Below are 22,886 nucleotides of genomic sequence, written 5' to 3'. Positions count from 1 at the left end.
TCTGAATATCTGTCTCTGTCTGTCTCTCTCTTTCTTCCCCTTTCTCTCCCTCCTTCTCTGTCTCCCCCCTTCTCTTTCCCGTCTCCTCCTCCTCCCCCTCCTCTTCCTCCCCCTCCTCCTCCCCCTCCTCCTCCCCCTCCTCCTCGTCCTCCTCGTCCTCCTCCTCCTCCTCCTCCTCCTCCTCCTCCTCCTCCTCCTCCTCCTCCTCCTCCTCCTCCTCCTTCTTCTTCTTCTTCTTCTTCTTCTTCTTCTTCTTCTTCTTCTTCTTCTTCTTCTTCTTCTTCTTCTTCTTCTTCTTCTTCTTCTTCTTCTTCTCCCCCCTCTCTCCCTCCCTCTCTCTCCATCTGTCTCTCCCTCCCTCCCCCTCTCCTTCCCATCTCCTCCTCCTCCTTCTCTCTCTGTCTCTTTCCCCCTCCCCTCCTCTATTTTCTCCTCTATCTCTCTCCCTTCCTTATCTCTCTTTTCTCTCTCCCCCTCTTTCCTCTCCTCCCTTACTTTCTCCTTTCTCCTCTCTTTCTCTCCTCTCTCTTGCTCTCTCCTTTCTCTTATCTCCCTCTCTTCTCCCTCTCCTTTCTTTTTTCTCTCCTCTCCTCTCTCTTCTCCTCTCTTTCCTTTTCCCTCCTCTTTCTTTCACTTTTCTCTCTCTCTTCCCCATCTCTCCCCCATCCATCCTCCCCTCCTCTACTTTCCTTCTATCTCTCTCCTCTCTTTTTCTCTCCTCTCCTCTATTTCTCTCTTCTCTTTCCTCCTTTTCTCTTCTTTCTCTGTCTCCTCTTCTTTTTCTCTCCTTCCCTTTTTCTCTCCTCTCTTCTCTTTCTCCTTTCTCTTCTCTCTTCTTTCTTTTACTCCTCTCTCTCTCTCTCTCTCTCTCTCTCTCTCTCTCTCTCTCCCCCCCTTCCCTCTCCTCCTTCTCTCCCTCAGTATAAATCTATTGCCTGTTTCTCTCCCTCATGAAATGACTTGGCATTATTTCTTGTATCTAGCAACTTCTCAAGTCCAGCATAGTAGGCCCCCAGTAGAATGAAAGCTCCTCAAGGGGAGGGACCGTTGTGTTTCTTGTCTTTCCCTCCTTGAATCTTTGTTCAACTGAATTGAATGACATTCCTGCAAGCCTCCAAGAAGCCAGGGTGTCCAGACCACACCTCCTCTCCTCCATTTGCAGTAGCTCAGGCTCCCTTCACTCTTAACAAAACTGCCCACTGACTAGCATATTCACCTATGGGGTAGGGCTCAGCTTCTGCTCAGCCTCAGTTCTTTAACTTAATCTGGCAACCGGATTGGAGAGTTAAGCAAGTGTTACACAAGACGCTTTCTCTTAAAAGAACAAAGTGGCTTTGGATGAGAAAAGGGAGGAGTGGGTCTATTTCAGCTTTTACCCAAATTTCCACTTTTTTCCTCAAAAGGGAGCAGGGGGAAGTGTTTTTGATGATCTCCTATCTCCAACTTGATCTCTACATTTCTACATATCACTGCATATGACGTTCTTGGCCACCAAATGACCATGAATAGGACAACTCCCCCACCTGTGATTCGCCTGTGACCATGTTCATACCTACCACAACCCCTCAAGGCCCTGGCCCTCCCCTCACTTCTTCCTTTAAACAAATAATCCACCCCTTAGGCCTAGAGCCAGTGAGGACCCCATTAAGGAAGTTCTGGGCCCAAAGACTCTGCCTTTGAGGAGTATATGGAAGATCAGGGATGTCACCTCCATCTGGGAAATTGAGTTTTCAGAGTCATTGGCTATTGGGCATAACTGCCAGGAACATTAAAATGTAAAAAAGAAAATGGGGCTCACGGAAGACCTGTACCTACTGCTTTTCCCAGCATTCACCAGGGTGGAATTCACTCCCTTTAGAGAGTCCAGGCCCAGCCCAATGAAGGCCTAGAACAAAGTTCTCCAAAGATATCTGCCTTGGGAAGGGAAAGGGATGCTCAGGATAGGCCCCTTTATCTTCTCCCCATCTCCAGTGGGCTTGGAGGAGTGAGTGGGTACTCTTGGGATAGGATTTGGGAGTCTCCCATGGACTGGGCAGGGGGAGGGCATGCTCTTTTTTCTTGGGTGAGGATGGGAAGGAAGCACTAAAGGAGATTTATAGGCTAGTAAGATTTAGAGCTGAAAGTCCCTTAGTGATCATCTAGTCCAACCCCCTCATTTTACAGATGGGGAACTGAGGCTCAGAGTGATGAAGTGACTTGCCCAAGGTCGTGTAACCAGGAAGGAGCAGAGCCAGGTCTCAAACCCAGGTGCTCTGACTCTGAATATAGGGTTCCTTATATTATACCAACATGCTTCCTGGGGGAACTCCCCTACTGGGCTTAGGGGGCCGCAGGGAGGGGCTCAGGAACAGGACATCGCCCTGGGAAGAACTGGCCAGGGACCCAGTAATACAGTACTGGGTCAGGATGTGATGGACCTGGGGCTAGGAATACCTCCCTGCTCAAGGTCTGCCCCAAGCTCTGCCAGCAAGTTCAAAAGGAGAAGAGAGGGAACCAGGGGCAAAACTGGAGGGTTAGGGAAGGAGTGACACAGGGAGGGGGTCCAGGGCTAAGAGAGCTGGGCCCCTGGAAAACCCTGGGCTGAGGGGGGTCCATGTAAGGGGTGAGGTGAGCCACAGCCAAGGCCTAGGGGGATACCTGGGGCAAAGAGGGATGGAGCACTAGAAAACCCTGGGGAGAGGGAGGGCAGAGGTGGGCTAAGGCCCTGGTGGGGAGGGAAGTTGGAGAGGCTCAGAGGTGGGAGAAACCTGGGCCAGAAAAGTGTGGAACATTGGAAGACTGTGAGGAGAAGAAGGTCCAGGGCAGAGGTGGGTTGGAAACTGGGTGGCTCTGAGGACGGTAGGCTAGGATATAAGGATGCCCTGGGCAGAGGGGTTTAGGACCCAGGAATGCCCTGGAGATGGGGAGGGGAGGTCCTAGGTAGAGAAGGCTGGAACACAGAGATGCCCTGGACAGAGGGGGTTAGGGCCCTGGAGGCCGTGGGAACAGGGAGGCCCAGGGTAGGACACAGAGATGCCCTGGACAGAGGGGGTAAGGGCCCTGGAGGCCGTGGGAATGGGGAGGCCCAGGGTGGGACACAGAGATGCCCTGGAGGCCGTGGGGATGGGGGGGGCCTGAGGCAGGGCTCCCCCTACTTTTGCATATCACACTGTAGCAGGAGCACGATGGATGGGTCACTCTTGGCTGCCTCCTTGAACTCCTCCAGGGTGATCTGGTCGTCCTTGTCCTGATCCATCTTGGTGAAGATCTTGTCCACACGCTGCTGAGGGGTCAGCCCATCCTGGTTCATACGCATCATGATGACTGTTCCTACCATCTTGTAGATAGCCTGGGTGGGAAGGAAGGAGAACGGTGAGCCCTGGCCTTTCAGGGAGGAGGCCTCTGGATCAGCCTCTCATGCCCTGCAGGCCCAGCCTTCTGGACAATCCCTCTCACTGTCCCACTCTGACTTGTGACCCTTGACCTCAGACCTCACCACTCACCCTGACCTCCAAGTCCCAAACTTCACTGCTCCACTCTGATATCTGACCCCCTGACCTGGGGCTTCAGGGCCATGCCACCTAAAGACTGGCCGAAGGAACCGGGGATATTTAGCCTGGTAAGGAGAAGATTCGGGGAAGTGACACCTATCACCTTCAAACATTTCTCATGTGGGAAAGGGATTAGTCTTGCTCTTGGCCTCAGAGGGCAGAACCTGTAGCAATAAGTAAATTTGAAAAGACACAAATTCAGGCTTGATGTAAGAGAAAAGTTCCTAATAATTAGGGCTGTCCAAAATCATCATGGGCTGCCCCCAGAAAGAGTGAGCTCCCTGTCACTGGAGGGCTTCAAGCAGATACTACATGACCCACATTACAGTGGGAATTCCTTGTTCAGGTATGGGCTGGACTAGACGGCCACAGGTGCCTTCAAACTCTAACATTCTGTGATTATGTGACTTGGTTGACTACTCTGACCTCTGATCTAAAACCAAACTGACCTCTGAACTCACTACTCTGACCCCTGACCTTTCCAAATCTGACTTTCTCTTCTCAGACCACTCCAGCTGTGCGGCTCATTCTCTGACCTCCAAACCCGACTTCTCTTTGCCCCCTTCTGTTTCCCTCTTGCTCCCCTGCTCTGACCCATGGCCCCTCCAATGCCCCAGCCCTTCTCTGACTTCTGATGCCCCTCCCCCCAGCACCTCAATGATCTCCAGCATCTCCAGGCGGGTGATGCGTCCATCCCCATCCAGGTCATACATCTCAAAGGCCCAGTTGAGTTTCTGCTCAAAGCTGCCTCGAGAGGTGACTGACAGGGCACAGATGAACTCCCGGAAGTCGATGGTCCCATCCCCGTTCTTGTCAAAGGTGCGGAAGGCATGCTGGGCAAACTTAGAGGCATCACCATATGGGAAAAACTGGATGGAGGAGAGAGAGAAAGAGTTGGGGGGAAAGGAAAGGAGGGAGCCAGGGAGACACACACCACAAGGGAGAAGCAGAGAGAAGACAGGGGGCAAGAGGCAGGGCAAAGGACTGAGGCAGAGTCCAAAGTGACCCTAGGGGAGGGGGTGCGTGAAGCTCAAGGCAGACTTTTATGGACTGATGCATAGAGAAGCGAGCAGATCCTGGAGGACAATTTATATTATAATAATAACATTGTAAAGACAAACAACTTTGAAAGACTTAAGAATTCTGATCAGTTGTGATTTCAGGAGACCAAGGAGAAAACTACCCCTCTCCCCTGAACTTAGGGAGCAGAATGGGAGATATTTTTGTACACAACCAATAAAGGAATTTGTTTTGTTTGCTTGTGTATATTTGTTACAAGGGATTTGTTTTTGTTTTTTCATTAGGGGCAGGAAGAGAAAATAGATTTTGTTAATTGAAAAAATATAAAACAAATTTTTTAAAAATTGAATCCTGGGGCCTGGTGGGACCACCCTGAAACTGCAGGCCTGGGTGCCACCAGACTAGTCCCTAGGGTTCCCCCACTCCCTTGCCCCCTACCCCAGACTCCTAGGGCATAGTAGAGGTAAGCACAAGACCATCTACACTTTCAGGGCAGGGAAAGGTGTGCCTGCATTGGGGATCAGGTGAGCTCTTGGCTCAGAAGAGAAGGGAGAGAATGAAGAGGGCCCCCAGATAAGATCTACACACCTCTCACCTAGGGAAGGCCCTAGCAGCCCCACCTTGGGTAGGACCCTCTCCCTTGGGATTCGTAGGCCTGAGACACCAGGGGCTTCCACTTTGCCTCAGCTGACGTTGGTCCCAACCTCCATCCACAGCCCAGGAGCCCAGGCAGGGGAAGGTAGAAAGGGAGGAGGACACAGTCTTACCTTGACATAGAGCTGCTGAAACTCCTCCAGATTGAGGATACCGCTGGGACAGTCCTTGAGGAAGCCTTTGTACCATTGCTTCAGCTCCTGTTCGCTGAACTCCGTGCTCTGCACAAGGTCCTCCAGCACTTCTGGAGCCAGCTTGCTGCTTCCTTTCCCCATGGCCCAGCCTTCGGGCACACACGCACAGAGAGAGCTCAGGCCCTGCCTTGGCAAAGGAGAACCGCTTCCTTGGGGACCTTGGCAAGTCTCCTCAGCCCTCACGTGCCCCAGATGGCCACCCTGCCCAGGCTGGGCCCTAGGAGCTCCCTCTTTCTTCCAAGATCTTTGTTACTGCAAAAGATGCTGCTGAAAACATTTGTGTATCTATGGAACCTTAATCTTTGGTTTTTACCACATGTATATGTCCAGGGCAGTACCTCTGAGTCAAAGGGTATGCATAATTTTGTTACTTTTTGGACACAGATCCAAATTGTTTTCCTGAATGGTTACACTAATTTGCAACTCCACTAACAATGTATCAGTGAGCTTATCTTACCACAGCCCCTCCAACATTTGCCATTTTCATCTTTTGTCGTCTTTGCCTATTAGAAAGGCATGACGTAATATCTGAAAGTTGTAATAAAATTCCCTCTTTTCCCTGCTCTTTATTGTCTCAGAATCTTATTTTCCTCACATGAAAAAAATAGGGAAAAGAATGATTGTACTGCCTATCTCTCAGAGCAGTAGTAAACGTTAACCTAAAAGTTTTACAGAAAGAATGTCCACCTAGAAGTAGTGAGGTGGTGCAGCCGATGGAGCTCTGAGTCCAGAGTCAGGAACAAATCCAGCCTCAGACATTTGCTAGCTGTATCACCCTGGGCAAGTCACTCAACCTCTATTTGCCTCAGTATTTTAAACGGTAAAATGGGGTTAATGATGGCATCCACCTTCCAGGGCTATTGTGAGTCTCAAATGAGACAATGCTTGTAAAACGCTTAGCATAGTGTCTGGCGCTTAGCCTTCCCAACCCCCTCCTCTCTTATCCCCTTCCCAAACCTCTCCCCAATTATCCACCTGACCTTGAACAAATCACCTCATCTCTATGGAATTCTTCCTCTTTGTATATAAAATGAGGACGATAATGTCTGAACCTTACCGGGCTTGAACCTCAGCTCTATCATTTACTGTGTGACCTGGGGTGACCAACCCTCCTGTCCCTCTGTTTTCTCATCTGTAAAAGGAGGGAGTGGACAAGACGACCTCTGAGTGCCTCCCCACCAAAGTTCTCTGATTCTATGATAGAACGGCCTCTTGTCCTTTCAGAAATCTTTCTTCCTATTAGCTCAGGCCCATCTTTCCAAGCTGGAAGGGCTTCATGCCCAGGCTCAGCGAACGGAGTCCGTGTCTGTCGTCCAAGGACCAGCCTAGCTAAGTTCGCAGCAGCCTACCACCAGGGCAAACTGTAGGAGGAAGGTTTTTTAGGGGGGAAGGGATCCTGAGTTCTATATCCTGACAAAATCATTGTTGTTCAGCTGTGCCAGACTCCTTGTGACCCCGTTTGGGGTTTTCCTTGGCAATGATACTGGAGTGGTTTGCCATTTTCTTCTCCAGTTCATTTCATAGATGAGGAAACTGAGGCAAACAGGGTTAGGCAACTTGCCCAGGGTCACCTAGCTAGTAAGTGTCTGAGGCTAGATTTGAGCCCAGGTCTTCCTAACTCCAGGCCAAGCACTCTATCCACTGTGCCACCTAGCTGCCCTAACAACATAGTTATTCTTGAAGACCATTTACAAATGGAAGAGGCCCTGTGTTCTACCTCCAGACAAGAGTAATGCTCCTTTAAGAAGCATGGGGATCAGAGATTGAGGAGCAGAGACTCAGAGCTGGAAGGGCCATCGAATCCAATCCTCTTCTAGAACCAAAGAGGAAACAGATGCCCAAATGAGGAGGTGGTGATGTGACCTCTCCAAAGCCACACAGGTGATAATCGGCGGAGCCAAATATTATCATTGTCCCTGCCATTATTATTCCTGACCAATCTCTTATTTTGGGTGTGCCTTCCCCCTAGGCAGCCTTCCATGCTAACTCCCACCAGGAGGGCAGCCAGCTTCAGAGCTCTGAGGTTTCATAGCTGGAAAGTGCTATGGAGATCATCAAGGATACCTTCTTCCCTCATTTTACCCTAGGTTCATAGATTTAGAGCTAGAATGGATCTGAGAGGTCTTTGATTTCAACCATCTCATTTCACAGACGAGGAAACTGAGGCCAGAGAGGTTAAGTGATTTGCCTAGGGTCACACAGGTTATTTCCGAGGCAGAATTCAAAGTCAGGCCTTCCTGACTCCATCCACTACAGCAGACCTCCTCTACTATGGGGAAATACAAGGAAATTGAAGGACCAGAGACAGGGAGGGATTAGCCTAAGATCTTACAGGCAACAAGTATCGGAGTTGAGATTTGAACCCATCTCTTGTCTCCCAAACTTGTGTCCTTTCCACCACACCTTGACCCGTTGTTCTGTCCCTGTCTGAGCCAATCAGGGATCTCCCTGAGGGCAGAGCCTGGGTCTCCCCAACCCAACATGGCGAAACCAAGTCCTTGTTACACAGTTTGGAGGCTGAGCAAAAAGGCCTCAGTGAGTGAATAAAGTCCTTGGCAGTCTATGAGTCCTCCTGCAATTACACACTGGTGGCAAAGGAAGCTAACATCCCAAGGATTCAGAAGCACACACCCGTTGCCCTCCCCTATACCCTCCAAAACAGGAAGCCTCCCCAGAGCCCTCTGATGGTACAGGGGGTGCAGAACCCAACTTGGACACCAGAGGGAGACAAAGACCAACCCCAAAGTAGCAGGCATTTAGAGCATGGGGTGGGAAAGGTTTAGAAGCATGGGGGTGAGGTGTAGAAGAGGGGGACCATTGGGAGATGTTGAAGGGTTAGTGTGAAGCACTGGGGGTGAATAAAATGCTGAGGAATCAGTGAAGAGCATGGAAAGAGCAGTGGGAGGGGCAGTGGAAAAAGGTTGGAAAGCACTGGGGGTCAGTGAGGAACAATGAGGAAAGTTGGGGGCAGAGGAGGTGTTGGGGGTCAATAAAGGGTATTGGGGCAATGAGGGATGTTGGGAACAATGGGAGGTGTTAGGGGTTGGTGGGAAAAGGTTGGAGAGTGCTGGGAGTTAATGAGTGACAGTGAGGAAGGTTGGGGGCAGAGGAGGTTGGGGGGATCATCAAAGGGTAGTAGAGGCCATGGGGGAAATGTTGGAGGCAGTGGGAGGTATTAGGGGTCATTAAGTAGGTTAGAGGCAGTGGGGAGCATTAGGGGGGTCAGTGAGAGGCAGTGAGGAAAGGTGGGACAGTAGAGATGTTTATGGGAAGCCCAGTTGACCATTGAGAGCTTCCTTATCATCAGGAGCCACCCTCCTACCTTCACAACATCTAAGGAGTGGGGAGGGGACAGTAAGGAGAGCTTACCATACACTTATAGGAACATAGGATTTAGATCTTCCATTTTACAGATGAAGAAACTGAGATCCAAAGAAGGGAAGGCATTTTTTCAATGTCACACAACGAGTTAAGAGCTCTTCTGGGAGAGTCCTTGCTCAGCCAATGGAGCTGAAAGGGAGGGTGGGGCAGGATGTGGGGCCCCTGGACAGAGGACTGAGCTTGGACCAGGCTAGTCTCTGGTTTTGTTTTAGCGGCAGAGGGAGACGGCAGCTTTGGGGGCTGCCTGAATGACAGCTACTGGATGGAGTTCTGTGTCTGGCTTATTTGTGTGACTTCCCTCGTGGGCCTCAGCTTCACCAGCATCCAGAGTACCTTCCTGCCTGCCTGCCTTCCTTCCCTAGGCTGCTGGGAAGATGGAGGAGCTGTGGGGGTGGTGTGGAGAGCTTTCTGGCACTCGTGATCACGAGAGTATGATGAATTCTCTCTGGGGAGTGATTTGGGGGGAGTAGTTTCCTGGGAGACGGGTTTTCGGGAGAAGGTGCTAGCAGGAGGTGGGGGGAGCTTGAGAAGAACTGGCTCCCATTTCTACGTCTCTTCCATGGTTACAAATGACTTTCCTCCAAATCCCCTGAAAGGAGGGGAATTACAGGTACCATTGTCTAGTCCCTCATCTTACAGATGAGGAAACCGAGTCTCAGAGAGGTTGCACAGCTAACAGGTGTCAGAATCTGGATTTGAACCCAAGGTCTTCTGTTTTGGAGTCCTGTTTCCTTCCAGCTATGCTCCCACTACCGTCCCTTTAACTGAAGTCCTCCGAGTCTGGGGCAGAGCTGGATTCCTTTCCACTTCCCTAAAAGAGATCTCTGCTCAAAGGCCTTGGAGCTGGGAGAGAGCTTAGAGATCATCACATAGTCTAGGGCTTCCCAGCGTGGGGAATACGCACACCTAGAAGGGCTGAGCAAAACGGCAACAGCAAATGATAACTCACATTTATATAGCCATTAAAGGTCTGCGAAGAGCTTGTCAAATATTGTCATTCGGTCCTCAAAACAGCCCTCTGAGGTAGGCGCTGTTATTATCCTCATTTTAACAGATGAGGAAACTGAGGCACAGAGAGGCTAAGGGACTCTCCCAGTAAGTGTCTGAGGCTGGATTTGAACCCAGCTCTTCCTGACTCCAGGTCTAGCACTCTGTCCACTGCGCCACCTTGTGATAAAAAGCTTGTTAAGGGAATATTCGGTAAATAACTATATTATCTTATTGAAATGAACCTGTTTTACTTCTAATGTGCATATTGACGGAAACTCTGGAATTTATTCCTTTTCCTATTGGACAGAAAGAGGAATCTCCTATTCCTGTTCTCCACCTTTGACCTTCAGCTGTTTCCAGCCTACATCCAAGCAGTTATCAATGAAAGCCAAAGGGCATGGGGTCCAGAAAAAGGTTGGGAACCCCTGGTCTCATCCAACCCCTTCATCTTATGTATGTGGAAACCGAGAGGAAGAGATCCATTCAAGACCATACTTAACTAACTCATATTATCCCTCAGTCAGGAACCCCCTCCCTCCCTCTCTTTACCTGTCTTAATCATTTTTTACAGGAGGAAGTGGCAGAGCCTGTCAGTATTGGCATTGGTGCTCATCCCTGGTCAGCTTTATATTCTGTGTGTGGGCCGCCTCCCCCAGGCAGCCTTCCATGCTTGCACCCTTCTGGGAAAGATCTCTCCTTCTGAGCCCACAGGTTTTGGAGCTGAGCACAGCAGTCCCTAAGCTTTCTGCCTTCCTGGGTCCTTGGCCCCCAGCCTCTCTTAGAACTGTAGGCTGCAAACCAGCAGCTAAGGTGGGGTTGCAGGGCCCCGCACACAGTAGGTACTAAATAATATCCAGAGAGTTAAATTGGATTGAATTTCAGGGGAAGGGACAATGTTGGAGAGCTGAAGTCACCCAGGACAGCAAGTCAGGGCCTGGGTGTCCAAAAAGGGGGGATGCCATCATTCAGGGACTTTGACCCGAAGGCCGGTTCTGGGGGGCTAAGTTCAGATTCAGGCGTCTGGGAGGAAAGCAGCTTTTCCCAGAAACCAAGAAGTCTAGACAAAGCCACCTCTACTTCCCCAAAGGGGCTGAGGGAGCTGGCTTTGAATTTGGGGACTAGGAGTGAGGTTGAACACCCAGTGGAAAGAACTGTGGATGTGTGGCCAGAAGGCCCGAGTTCAAATTCCAGTGCTACACCTTATTAACTGTGGCTTTGGGCAAGTGAGCCCAAGAGACTCTGAATGTCACAATGTGGGCCTCTCTGACCTTCATTCTCTTCTTCTGTAAAACAGGCCTAATTAACCCATGCCCCAAGGTGAGGAAAGTGTTTGGTCCACAGTAAAACACTTTAGAAATGGGGTAATTTTTTTTTTTCTCTTAAGAATCTGGAAAGGATTGGAGCTACGGGAAGCAGTGAGTGGGCCGTACAAAAGGGAGATTCTAGGCGAGGAGGAGATGAGGCTTTCAGTTTTAAGCTGGTACTTACCTAGTCTGTGTACAGGTGTCCAGGGGCTGTGAGTTCACATAAGCTGGGGGCAGGGGAGAAAGGGGGAGGTCATGAGTCACAGGGGCTCCTTTGCCATCTGGGGCTTCGGGCTGTGGAGTCTTTCTCCACCTGCCCCAGGGATATAGGTGGTGTCTCCTCCCACCTGACTCTGGCTTGGTTCTGTATGTGTGCATATGATAGTGAACGTGTTACCGAGTGTGAAGGTCACGGGTACACATACACACGAATGTGTATTACTTGTGGAGGAGCATCCAAGGATATCTGCGTATACATGTATGAACGTGTATTCATGTGTTACAGGTGCATGGATTTGTGTGCAGGCATATGTACATCTCTGTGCAGGAGAACTGGCCTCAGAGCCAGGAAAACCTGGATTCAGGTCCCACCTGTGACACATACTGGCATATAGCTCAGTGCCGGGCACACAGTAGGTGCTTAATAAATGCCTATTGTCTGACTGGACCAATCAGTTCACAGCATGCTAAGACTCCAAATTGCAGAGGTGATGCCAACCTGCATTGGTACAAAGTTTCCTCAAATCAAAGATGTCACAGGTCTATGCCTTACCCCATCCCTATGCCTTTGTGTATGAGTGTGCGTGTATAAAACACAATATTATACAGACACATACATACATACATTCATATATGTATATGTCTATCTATCTATCCAATCTATTCTATCTATCCATATATTATATTAATTAGACTATATTATATTGCATTGCATTGTATTGTATCGTATCGTATCGTATCGTATTGTATTATATATGGCTTCCAACTGCTGTATTTCTACCTCCTTCTACCTCTTAATCAGCAAGCTTTTTTTAAGCACTTGCTGTGTCAAGTGCCTGGGATAAAAATACAAGTTAAAATAAAAAAAGGCAGTCCCTGCCCTCAGGGAGCTTCCCTTCTAACAGGACATACCACTACCTCCGGGAATCCCTTCTGTCCTTCTGAAGTCTGCTCATGACCTCTTCTCCAGGAAGCCTTCCCTGACTCCCTTCTAGCTCCTTGCACCTTCTCTGCCCCAACTCTCCTTGTACTTGCCATGTTTACCGACACTGTGTCCTCAGTAAAATGTGAACTCCTTGAGGGCAGGCACGATTCCTTCGGGTCTCTCTTTGTGTCTCCCAGCACAGTGCTAAATGCTTGTGGTTGGTTGATTGATAGGTGGGTAAATGTGTTCAATACGAGAGGGTATGAACATGAATATATGTCTGTATTCATATATCTTCAGATGTAAAAATGTGTGCATGTGGTTGAGTGTGTGTATCTGGGGTGTGCCTTGGCCTCTGTGTGTGCCCACAGGTGCCTATGATGTGTGTTTGTGTGCATGAGTGGGAGTGAATGAAAGGGGGTGTACATGTGTAAATGAGTGTGGGGCAAGTACATGGGTTTAGAGGCAGATAAACATATGAGAGGCTCACACATGTGTTGTCTCTATGAATAGCTATGAGAACATTTATGTGACCCTGTGTGTGGTACTGAGGCACTGCTTACATCTGTGTCTGCATGTCTGTCTGTAAAGATACACGTGTGCATATTCAGACATAAATGTGCAGTATGATTATGAGTGTGGGACTCTTTCTCTGACTCTCTCTTTCTCTCTCTGTCTCTGCCTTTGTCTCTCTCTCTCTGTCTCTGTCTCTCTTTGTCTCAGTCTCTGTTGCTCTCTTCCTCTCTCTCCCTCCCTCCCTTCCCCCCTCTCTCCCTCCCTCCCTCCCTCCTCTCTCTCTCTCTCTCTCTCTCTCTCTCTCTTTCCTCTCTCTCTCTCTCTCTCGTCGCTCTCTCTCCTCTTCGCATCTCCTCTCTCTTCCTCCTCCTCTATCTCTCTCTCCTCTCTCTCTCTTTCCTCTCTCTCGTCTCTCTCTCTCTCTCTCCTCTCTCTCTCATCTCTCTTTTTTTCCTTCTCTCTTCCTCCTCTCTCTCTCCTCTCCTCTCTCATCTCTCTCTTCTCTCTCACTCTCCCTCTCTTCTTCCTCTCCTTCTCTCTCCTATTCCTCTCTCTCCTCCTCTCCTCCATCTCTCCCTCTCCTCCCTCCCTCTCCTCTCCCCCTCTCTCTCCCTGTCCCTCCCCCTCTCTCTCTCCCTCCCTTCCTCTCCCTCCCTCTCTCTCTCCCTTTCCCCCTCTCCCTCCCTCCCCCTCTCTCTCCCTGTCCCTCCCCCCTCTCCCTCCCTTCCTCTCCCTTCCTCTCTCTCTCCCTTTCCCCCTCTCCCTCCCTCGCCCCCTCTCTTCCTCTCTCCCTCCTTCCCCCTCCCTCTCTACCCTCCTCTGTCTCCGCCCCCCCTCCCTCTTTCTCTCCCTCCCTTCCTCCCTTTTCCTCCCTCTCTGTCTCTGTACACAAGCATCATCACAGTCTGTATGTCACTGTCTGTGTCTATGGATCCATCCCTCTCTTCCCCCTCAGCCCTCACTATTTCTTCTCTTCTAATTAATGGATCCTCTCTCCCCCACACCCCCAGATCTTCCTCTCTGCTCTCACCTGGGGCCTCCTCTCTGCCTCCCCCTCTGATGGTTCCCTCGATCTGTAGCCCACCTTCAGGCCCACCCACTCTACCTGTGGCCACACACATCTTTCCCCAACCCCAGGCCTAGCCTGCTCCTGTTATCCTCCTGGGCCCCTCACTGCCTTCCCCTTCCCCTGGGCCCATAGTCCACTCCACATTCCAGACAAGTCCCCCATTGTCCTTAGCCTATCTCCTCTTCCTTTTCTCTACCTTTGACCTCCAGCTGCTTCCAGCCTATATCTAATCAGTCACCAAGTTCCACCAATTCCATCCCAGAAACATAACTCCCATCCCTCACTCTCTTTCTTTTCATAGCTTCTGACCTGGCACAGTTCCTATTAGCATCTGCCTGGATGACAGCAATGGTTTCCTCACAGGTCTTCCTGCCTCTCCCCTTCCTCCCCTCTAATCCACCATCCATAAATCAGACTTGGCACATAGTAGGTGCTTAATAAATGTCAATCAGTCAGTCAAATATTTATTAAGCACCTACTATGTTCCAGGCATTGTGCTAAGTGCTGGTCCATGTAATTTCTCTGCTTTAAATTCTTCAATGGCTCCCTATTGCTAGCCAATTAAAGTCCAAACTCTTCTACATGGCATTCAAGGCCCTCTATAACCATTCTACCTTTCCAGTTTGATCTCACATTATTCACCTCTACTCACATTACACTCCAGCTGGACTGGTCTATTTTTTGTTTCCTGACTGTGCGCTGAGATTTCCCCTCTGTGCTTTTACTGACACTGCACATGCCCTTCCTCCCTCTCTTCACATGTTGAATTCTTACCCATCCTTTAAAGTCCAACTTAAATTTTGTCACCTCCTCCAGGAAGCCTTCCCTGATCTTCAGATTAGTAAATTCCTTCTCACTGAGACCTCCCACAGTCCTGTATTTGCACTTCTGGAATGTACTCTAATGTACTCACCATGCAACATGGTGCTGCTGTACATGTATACATGTGCGTGTTCATGAATGACTCACCAGAATCTCTCCTCTTCCCTGGACTTGAAGTCCCTCCTCTAAGCCTGGACCAACCTCTCCAAACTGTCCCCACTGTCACCTCCCATGCCCATGGGCCACTTCCACGTCTCGATGCCTCCAGTCCTGTGGCACAAGCTTCTCCGCCCCATCCTCTTTGGTGCCATCAGCATGCCCCTACATCTTGGCACCAAGACAAGAAAACTGGGTGAGACTCAGGTGACATTGGTTCAAATCTCAGCCTCTACTTTGTTGTGGACATTTAGCAAGTTATGGCCTTGATAAGGACCACATGACCACTCAGGCCCCTTCCAGCTCAAACATTCTATGGTCTCCTGTCTCTTTTAAGCTCCAGATTTCCTGTCCTGCCCTTGAATTAATGAGTCAAATGTGAAAACATGTTTAATATGATTGTAAATGTATAGCCTATATCAGATTGCATGCCATCTTGGGGAGGGGGCGGGTACAGAGGGAGAGAAAATTTAGAACTCAAAATCTTATAGAAGTGAGTGTTGAAAACTAAAAACAAAATTTAAAAAAAAAGTCACAGAATCGTAGAGCTGGACAGGACCCCAGAGATCATATCATCTAAGTCCCATCCATATCCCTAAAAAGCAGTCATCCAGACTCTGCTTAAAGGCCTCCAGTGAGAGGGAACTCATGAGTTTTTCAACAGCTAGAATTGTTCAGAAGGTTCTCCTTTTATCAAGCCAAAGCTCTGGTTCCATATCCTCAAACAGTGATTGGATGTCTTGGACTGTCTATCCCATCACTGCTTCAAGCTTCACTTGACCATAACCAAGGTCACCGTCTTCTGATTTCCCTACCCAGGCTCCAGGTTTCAAACATTAGAGTCATCTTTGATGCCACCCCCACCTTCACCACCTAAATATAATCTGCCACCTTGGGAAAATCCCTCTTGAATCCTCCTTCTCTCCACTCCCATGGCCGCCATCTTAATCCAGGTCCTCTCTTCCATGACAGCCTCCTAGCTGACCTTCCTCGCTTCAGGCTCTCCGTCTCTCACCCATTCCACACATGATGCTAGGTGGATTTCCCATGTCCCACTCCTACTTTGATGACCCCCTAGTATTCAAGGCCGGCCAGCGTCTGAACCCCTCCCCCACCCTCCATGTTTCCTCCCTGCACATGAACCCTCCACTCTAGCTCACATTTCCTTTTCAGCCCAGACACACACCATTGTTATTTCCATCTCTGGGTATTTGCCCATGCAGTTCCTCCCCCATCTCCAGCCCTCACCAAGCTGTCCCCCACCTCCTTCCTACAGTTCCTTTAAGTCTTTCTGCCTAGAGGGAGAGCTCAAATCCCATCTCTTTTATGAAGCCTCCCCTTATTACCCCAGTCTGCACAGACTTTTCCCATGTCTTTCTTTTCTTTTCTTTCTGTTGAGACAATCTGGATTAAGTGACTTGCCCAGGGTCACACAGCTGGTAAATGTCTGGGGCTGGATTTGAACTCAGGTCCTCCCAACTGCAGGGCTGGTGCTCTATCCATTATGCCACCTAGCTGCCCCAATTTTTCCCTTGCCTGCAGGCTCGCTGCACTAGGAGGCAGCTTCATTTAGTTTAGTACTCAGAATCACAAAATCAAAGGTTATTTGGAAAGGCAGTGTTGTGTGGTAGACAGTGTCAACCTTGGGATCAGGAAGATCTGGTGCAAATCCCACTTCTGACTCCTGCTAGCTGGATGGCCTTGAACAAGTAACTTACTCTCCCTCAATCAGTTTCCTCACCTTTAAAATGATGGTCTCTAAGATCCCTCCCAGCTCTAAATCTATGATACTATGGTCCTGTGATCCTGATTCTAAGAGCAGGCAGGAAACTTAGAACACAGAGTACTAGAACATAGAATGTCATAGCTAGGAGAGACCTTAGAACTTAAAATGTTTGACCTGGAAGGAACCCGAGAATATGGGACATCAAAACGGGAAGAGTCTTTAAAACAAACAGTGCAAAAACTTGGAGGGAGTTTAGAACGTAGATTTCAGAACTGGAAGAAATCTTTAGAACAAAGACCGACAGGTCTGGGGGGAACCTTAGAACACAGAATGTCAGAGCTAGAAGGGGAGCTTAGAACAGAGAATGTCAGAGCTGGGAAGGATCTTGGAATACAGAATGTTGAATCTAAGAGGGACCTTAAAACACAGAATGTCAGTACTGGGAGGGAACTTGGAACATAGAATATAAGAGCAGGGAGAGACCTTAGAACATGGAATATCAGAAACAGAACTGAGAAGGAGCTTCGAACACAGAATTTCAGAATTGGGAGGGAGCTTAGAACATAGAATGTTAGAGCTGGGAGGGATCTCAGAACATAGGCTGTCAGAACTGGGAAGGACTTTAGAATACAGAATGGTGAAGTTAAGAGGGACCTTAGAACCCAGAACACAGAACGTTAGGACCAGAAGGGGCCTCCATCGCAGCGTACCTGCCCTGAAACCCTCCCTCGTCAGATTGAATCATTCACTGGCTGCTGCAGAGGTAATCCTTCTGGCCCAGAGGGTAGATTGGGACTATATCTCACACTTCTATTCCCATGGGGCCTTACACAAGCCTGCAGGAGGCACATGTGTGTTGGCTGGTGAAGTAAAGGTCTCTCCCACCTCAGGGGATGCTGCAGCCCTGGTGCCACTTGCTAGGGCTTGAACATGACAATCCTTTCCCCACGCCTAGAATCCACTCCTCCACCTCCCTTCAGCCTCTTAGAAACTCTGATTTCCTTCCAGACTCAGCTAAAGCACCAGCTCCTGCACGAGGTCCTTCCTGAAGCCCCAGCATCTATAGAGTACCCTCCCTTCCAAAACTACCTTGGGTTTAGGTTGTACAATGGAGAGAGCACACTGAATTTGGAGTGAGGAACGCCTGAATTGGAATTCTGTCTCACTTACTTACTAGCCGAGTGACCCTGTACAAGTCACTTAAGCTTTGCCTCAGCTGTCACGTGCAGCTGATGATAGTGTCTACCTCCCAGAGTTGTTGTGAGGATCAGATGTGATACCACATGGAAACCGTAAAGTGCTCCATTAAAGCTAGCTACCATTATTATTAATGAGACATTCTGTCTATGGCTAGATGCCTGCGCACTGTGTTATTAGAACACAAGCCCGACGAAGGCAAGGACTGCCCCCTTTTTGTCTTTGTATCCCCAGCTCCCGACACAAGGCAGGCACTTAATAAAAGCTTGTTGACTGATGGCTCGGGGGCTGTCCTACCTGGGCCACCCACACTATTACAAGCAGTCACTTGTCCATCCCTCTGGTGCAGGGAGAAGGCAAGGACTGTCACCTCCATTTCAGAGGTGAGTAATCTGAGGCCCCAGAGAGGGACAGGGACTGGGCCAAAGTCACAGAGCAAGTCAGTGGCTGGGCTGGGGCCAGCACTCAGATCTTCTCTCAGGGAGTTTTCCAACAACAGCTCTCTGTGATACCAGATCTCTATGATACTTCCCAGCCACGGCCACATCATGCCACCATGCCTACCCCACCTCAGTCTCCCTCACACACCCCTTTCCAACTCCTCTTTATATATAGTCTTCCCTATTAGAATGTAGGAACTCACCTTGGCTGTATTTGTTTCTATCTATCTATCTATTTATCTATCTCTATTTCTATCTCTGTCTCTATATCTATTTCTCTCTCTCTCTCTCTCTCTCTCTCTCTCTCCCCCACTCTGTATCAACACCACCCAGTCACCCAGTCATCTCCCTGGTTTTTTTTCCCTCCCAAGGCTCACAAATGAACCTCCTGGTCTGACCCTCTAACATGCTAGGTGGACCACCCCCTCTTCCTCCCAGGCCTGGGTGGGCTGTGATCCAGAGCAGAGCAGGCAGCCCAGAGCGAGAGAAGGAGGGGGCGATTCCTCACCCTCGCCCAGCTTCAGAGAGAAGCTGGTGCTGAGGAGGTTGCCATGGTGACAGCAGCTCCCTGGTCCAGAGATTGTCTCTCCTCTGTTCTGCCATGGGCAGTGGGATCCCTGGGGTTGGGAAAGGTTCTGTTCTTTCCCCCTCCCCAACAACTGCATCAAGGACTCCTCTCCTCATTAACAACAGTAGTGAATTATATTGAAGATAGTCCGGTTACTCCTCCCCCTACATCAAAAATGTATGAACCAGGGAAAGAAAGAGAAGTTGGGGGTGGGGGGCAGCGAGGAGTCAGAAAGAATGCAGGAGAGGGAAGGAGAAGGGCCAGTGAGGCCATGGCTTGCCCCTGTACACTAGCCCAGAGAAGTCACAGGGATAGAAACCCCTATGCCTAACTCCAGGGGAAAAGCCAGGCAAAACTGGGCTAAGTAGAGACAAGTCCCTAGAATGGTTTAGGTGAAGGACTGCTGAGTTTGGAATTAGTGGCCTTGTGTTTGAAACCCAGCTGTGCCATTTACTACCTGTGTGACCTTGGATAAGTCACTTAACTACTCATTTTCCTCAGTTGTAAATGAAGGAATTGAACTAGATGATCTCCAAAGTCCTTTCTTGCTCCAAATCTGTGATCAATGGCCTCCTCCCCTCCAGCTGTCTGTAATGGACCCTGGTTCTAGTTTGGCCTCAAAGTAGCTGGGGGTGTCTAATAAGCTCCCCATCCTTGGGTGACAGATGGGATGTACTCAAACATCTCTAGGTTTCTAGAACCCAGGGCGACAAAGCAAGAAGGGACCTTAGGACATAGAATTTGGAGCTGGAAAGGACCTTAGAGATTAGATAATCTCTAAGTTCGTATAACACAGAACCTAAAATGTCAGGACTACAAGAGAACTTAGCACACTGGATGTTGAATTCTAGAGCTGAAGGGAACCTTATAATATAAAACATAAAAGGCAAAAACTAGAATGCAGTTTAGCATATGGAATATCAGAGTTGGAAGGGGTTTAGAACAGAGAATGCCAGGGCTGGAAGAACCCTTAGAACATAGAATGTTTATACCAGAAGGTACCTTACAACATAGAATTTCAGAGTTGGAAAGGGTCTTAGAACTTAGAATGTAGAACTCAGAGCTGAGAAGAATCTCAGAACATAGAACATCAGAGCTAGAAGGAATCTCATAGCATAGAATGTCAGAGCTGGAAGGAACATTGGAATGCATAATGTTGAAGCCTCAAGGGACCTTAAAGCATAGGAGGTCAGGGTTAGAGCATATAATGGCAGACTGGGAAAAGACCTTAGAGTTCATCTAGTCCAACCACTTCATTCTACAGAGGGACAATTCTGAGCTCAGAGATGGAAAAGGACTTGTCTAATGTCACAAAGCAAGTCAGTAGCAGAGATGAGACTTGAACTCAAGTCCCCTGATTTTTCCTTTCTGGGCTCTTTCCCTTTCATGCCTTCTTGAGATAGGAAGAGACTCAAACATCCACAAGCTAGAAGAGAATAATTCTGAAAGAAGGCAGGATGGCTCCAAGAGGAGAGACCAGAAACCAGAAGACCAGTTGAAAGGAAGGAAAGCCCAGGAAAGAGATGAGGCTGTGAGGGCAGAGAGGAGGAAATGGATGGAAGTGATCTTGCAAGGGAAGACTCAGTAGGTCTTCGTGACTGATTGGCTCTGGGGTATCATGCAAGAGATAGAGGGAAGAGTCCAAAGGGATATCCCAGTTACCTAGTTGTGGGTCTCAGAGGCAAGGATGGAAGCAGGGTAATAAGAGTCTGTAGCTCATGCTCTCTGCCTGGTATCTATTCTTCATGAAAGACTAGGAGCTCAGGGGATTTAGGCTTGGAGAGTTCCTTAGAGATCACCGATCCCTCATGTCACAGATGAGGAAACTGAAGCCCTGTGGGGATCATAAGATTGCAGACTCAGAGCCGGATGAAACCTTAAGTCATCTAGACTACCCCTTCCCCTTTTACAGACGAAGCTCGAGGAAGGTAAGTGATTTGCCCAAGATCACACAGGTAATAAGTCGAAGAGGTAGAATTTGAACTCGGATCATCTGACTGACTCCAGATCCACTGCCAGGACAACCCAGAATTGAACCACGTGGCTGCCTGGTGGCTCTCTGGAAGTCAGGGTTAAGTATATGAAGCCGGGTCATGCTTTAGGCAGGGTGCTAAACTCAACCAAGGACCTCAAAGGTCCCTTTTGGCTTTGGGATTCAGAAAGTCTACAGGGAATTCTAGTCTAGGTATGATGTTCTGAGGTCTCTTCCAGCTCCCAGATAATGAAATGTGTGTGATTGTGTGTGTGTGTGTGCAAGTAAGCAAAAAAGAGGGTACCTTTTTGACATATACAGGTTATGAGGGGGATGGGTGGGAGGTAGCTATATGGTGTCTATATTTGGTATGTATCAGCATATGGGAAGGGACAGTGTTTGTAGGGCCCCGGATAGATTATGGCGATCTGTGCCTAGTATATACATGGGGGTGGGAATGGGAGATAGGGTAGAGTAGGGGACAATGTGGGGCCACAGATGTGTTGGGGAGTACTGTGTGGGCTCTGTGCATATGGGAGTTGGAGTTTGTGTTTGGTCTGTAGGGAACGTGTGTGTGTGGGATGTGTAAAAGGTGTGTGTTTGGGGGTAAAGTGTGTGTGGGTGGTTTGGAGGATAGTGTAGGTTGTGCGTATAAGAGGTGTGGGTTCTGTGTTTGGTATGGGTGGAGTGGAAGTGGGATGTGTGTGGTAGGGAGGAGACATGTGAGAAGCATATGTATGTGGGGAGCTCTCCGTGTGTGTAGTGGTTATGAGTGTCTTTGGGGCGAGGCACCTGGTGGGGGTAAAGCATAGAGAGAGCTCACATGGGTGAAGAGAACCCCTTTCCTTCTCTCCCCTCCAACACTTCACTCTGGGATAGGTACCTGAAATCCAAGCCTGCTGCCCCCTGGCCAGGGGGACCTTTCTACTGGCCAGATGCCTTTGGCCAATGGAGTTCCCCTGCCCAGAACTACAGGATGGGTCTTGGTGGGTGGATGGGTGGGTGAGGAAAACTGTCCTGAGGCCCTGACCTGTCCTGAAGCTGAAGGGGCCACCTTGGTTCAGTGTAGGTGGGACAGGACACGCTGAGCTTGTTTCTAGTCCCCATAGCCGGAGCTAATGAGCAGGGACATAGTGGGATTGGGAGGGAATGGGGAATTAGGGCAGAGCTTCCTCTGGAAGGAGGGGGAGGGGGTATGAGGGGATGAAAAATAAAAGATAGGAGATCACGGACAGGGAATAGAGGATTAGGGATGAGGTGACGGGAAATGGGCTGCAGAGAATGGGCATAAGGGATGAGGGAAATGAGGGGTGAGAGAGAGCACGAGGGAATGAAGGGCTGGGGTGTGGGCAGATAGGTAATGGGTGAGGAGGGGGGCAAGGAGAGGAGGGAATGAGGATAGAAGGCAGTGAGGGTTGGGATGGGAGAATGTGGGATTAGGAGGAGAGAAGACGGGATGCAGGCATGTAGGGATGGGGGATGAGGGATGAAGGATGAGAAGATGGGGAAGAAAAGACGGAAAATGAGAGACGAAGGATGAGAAAATGTGGACAAGGGAACGAGGGTTTGGGGGATAAGGGGAAGCGATTGTGGGATTTGGGATTAGGGTTGAGGATTGCCGGAGCCCGGGCGCTGGAGGCAGGTTTCTGTAACAGCCGCCAATTGAAGAGCCAGAGCCCAGGGAGGTGGGGGCATGAGGGAGGTACCCTCCCCCCCCCCCGACCCCTGTCCCCTCCATCCCTACTGCGGTACCTGGGGGGAGGGATGCTCCTCGGCCTCGCTGATCTCTGGTGGCGGGTCTGTTGATCCTTCCCCCTCAGGAGGGTGACAGGCCCCAGACACCGGGGTCTCGGGGGTCCGGGGATGGTGAGGGGGCGGGACGGACGGACAGACTAGGAGCTCCTGATTCCCCGCCGGGACTGCCTCAGAATCCAGTGTATCACTACGGCCCCTAGGAGGAGACGCTGATTTGCATGGACCCCGCCCCAAGCCCGGCGTCGAGGATTCTGATTGGCTGATCTGGGGAAGAGTGACAGGAGTGGCCTGCAGGTGGGGTTGGGGAGGCGGGCTGTAAGGGAACGAGAAGCCTGCCTAGGTTGGGGCCTTGAAGGCCGCTCTCCTGCGTTTTGGGTTGGTCTGGCCCCATCGGGACCGGAGATGGCCTGGATTCTGCTGCCGGCTAGGTCTTAGACTCAGCCTAGAA

At 49.7% G+C, this 22,886-nt stretch overlaps 1 protein-coding gene across 1 annotated transcript; it reads right to left on the bottom strand.

The window, feature by feature from the left end:
- Window positions 1-2,190: 2,190 nt before the first annotated feature.
- On the bottom strand, window positions 2,191-22,646 carry HPCAL4 (hippocalcin like 4). The gene is made up of 4 exons (XM_036742792.1): window positions 22,436-22,646; window positions 5,318-5,525; window positions 4,184-4,399; window positions 2,191-3,328 (listed from the first exon to the last, which is right to left on the bottom strand). The coding sequence occupies exons 2-4, from the start codon at window positions 5,477-5,479 to the stop codon at window positions 3,131-3,133; spliced, it is 576 nt and encodes a 191-aa protein (XP_036598687.1). The 5' UTR covers window positions 5,480-5,525; window positions 22,436-22,646; the 3' UTR covers window positions 2,191-3,130.
- Between the last annotated feature and the right edge of the window lie 240 nt (window positions 22,647-22,886).

This window comes from Trichosurus vulpecula, chromosome 2, assembly GCF_011100635.1.
Source record: "Trichosurus vulpecula isolate mTriVul1 chromosome 2, mTriVul1.pri, whole genome shotgun sequence".
NCBI classification, from domain to species: domain Eukaryota; kingdom Metazoa; phylum Chordata; class Mammalia; order Diprotodontia; family Phalangeridae; genus Trichosurus; species Trichosurus vulpecula.
The sequence above is the reverse complement of the archived record's forward strand: the minus strand, read 5'-3'. Positions and strand labels throughout refer to the sequence as shown.

Bases quoted from the DNA above. Each gene is read 5' to 3' on its own strand.
- HPCAL4 (XM_036742792.1), bottom strand. From the start codon at position 5,479: ATGGGGAAAGGAAGCAGCAAGCTGGCTCCAGAAGTGCTGGAGGACCTT. The intron at 4,400-5,317 runs GTAAGACTGTGT...TCCTCCATCCAG, and splicing joins TTCAGCAGCTCTATGTCAAG to TTTTTCCCATATGGTGATGC. The intron at 3,329-4,183 runs GTGCTGGGGGGA...CTTCCCACCCAG, and splicing joins AGATGCTGGAGATCATTGAG to GCTATCTACAAGATGGTAGG.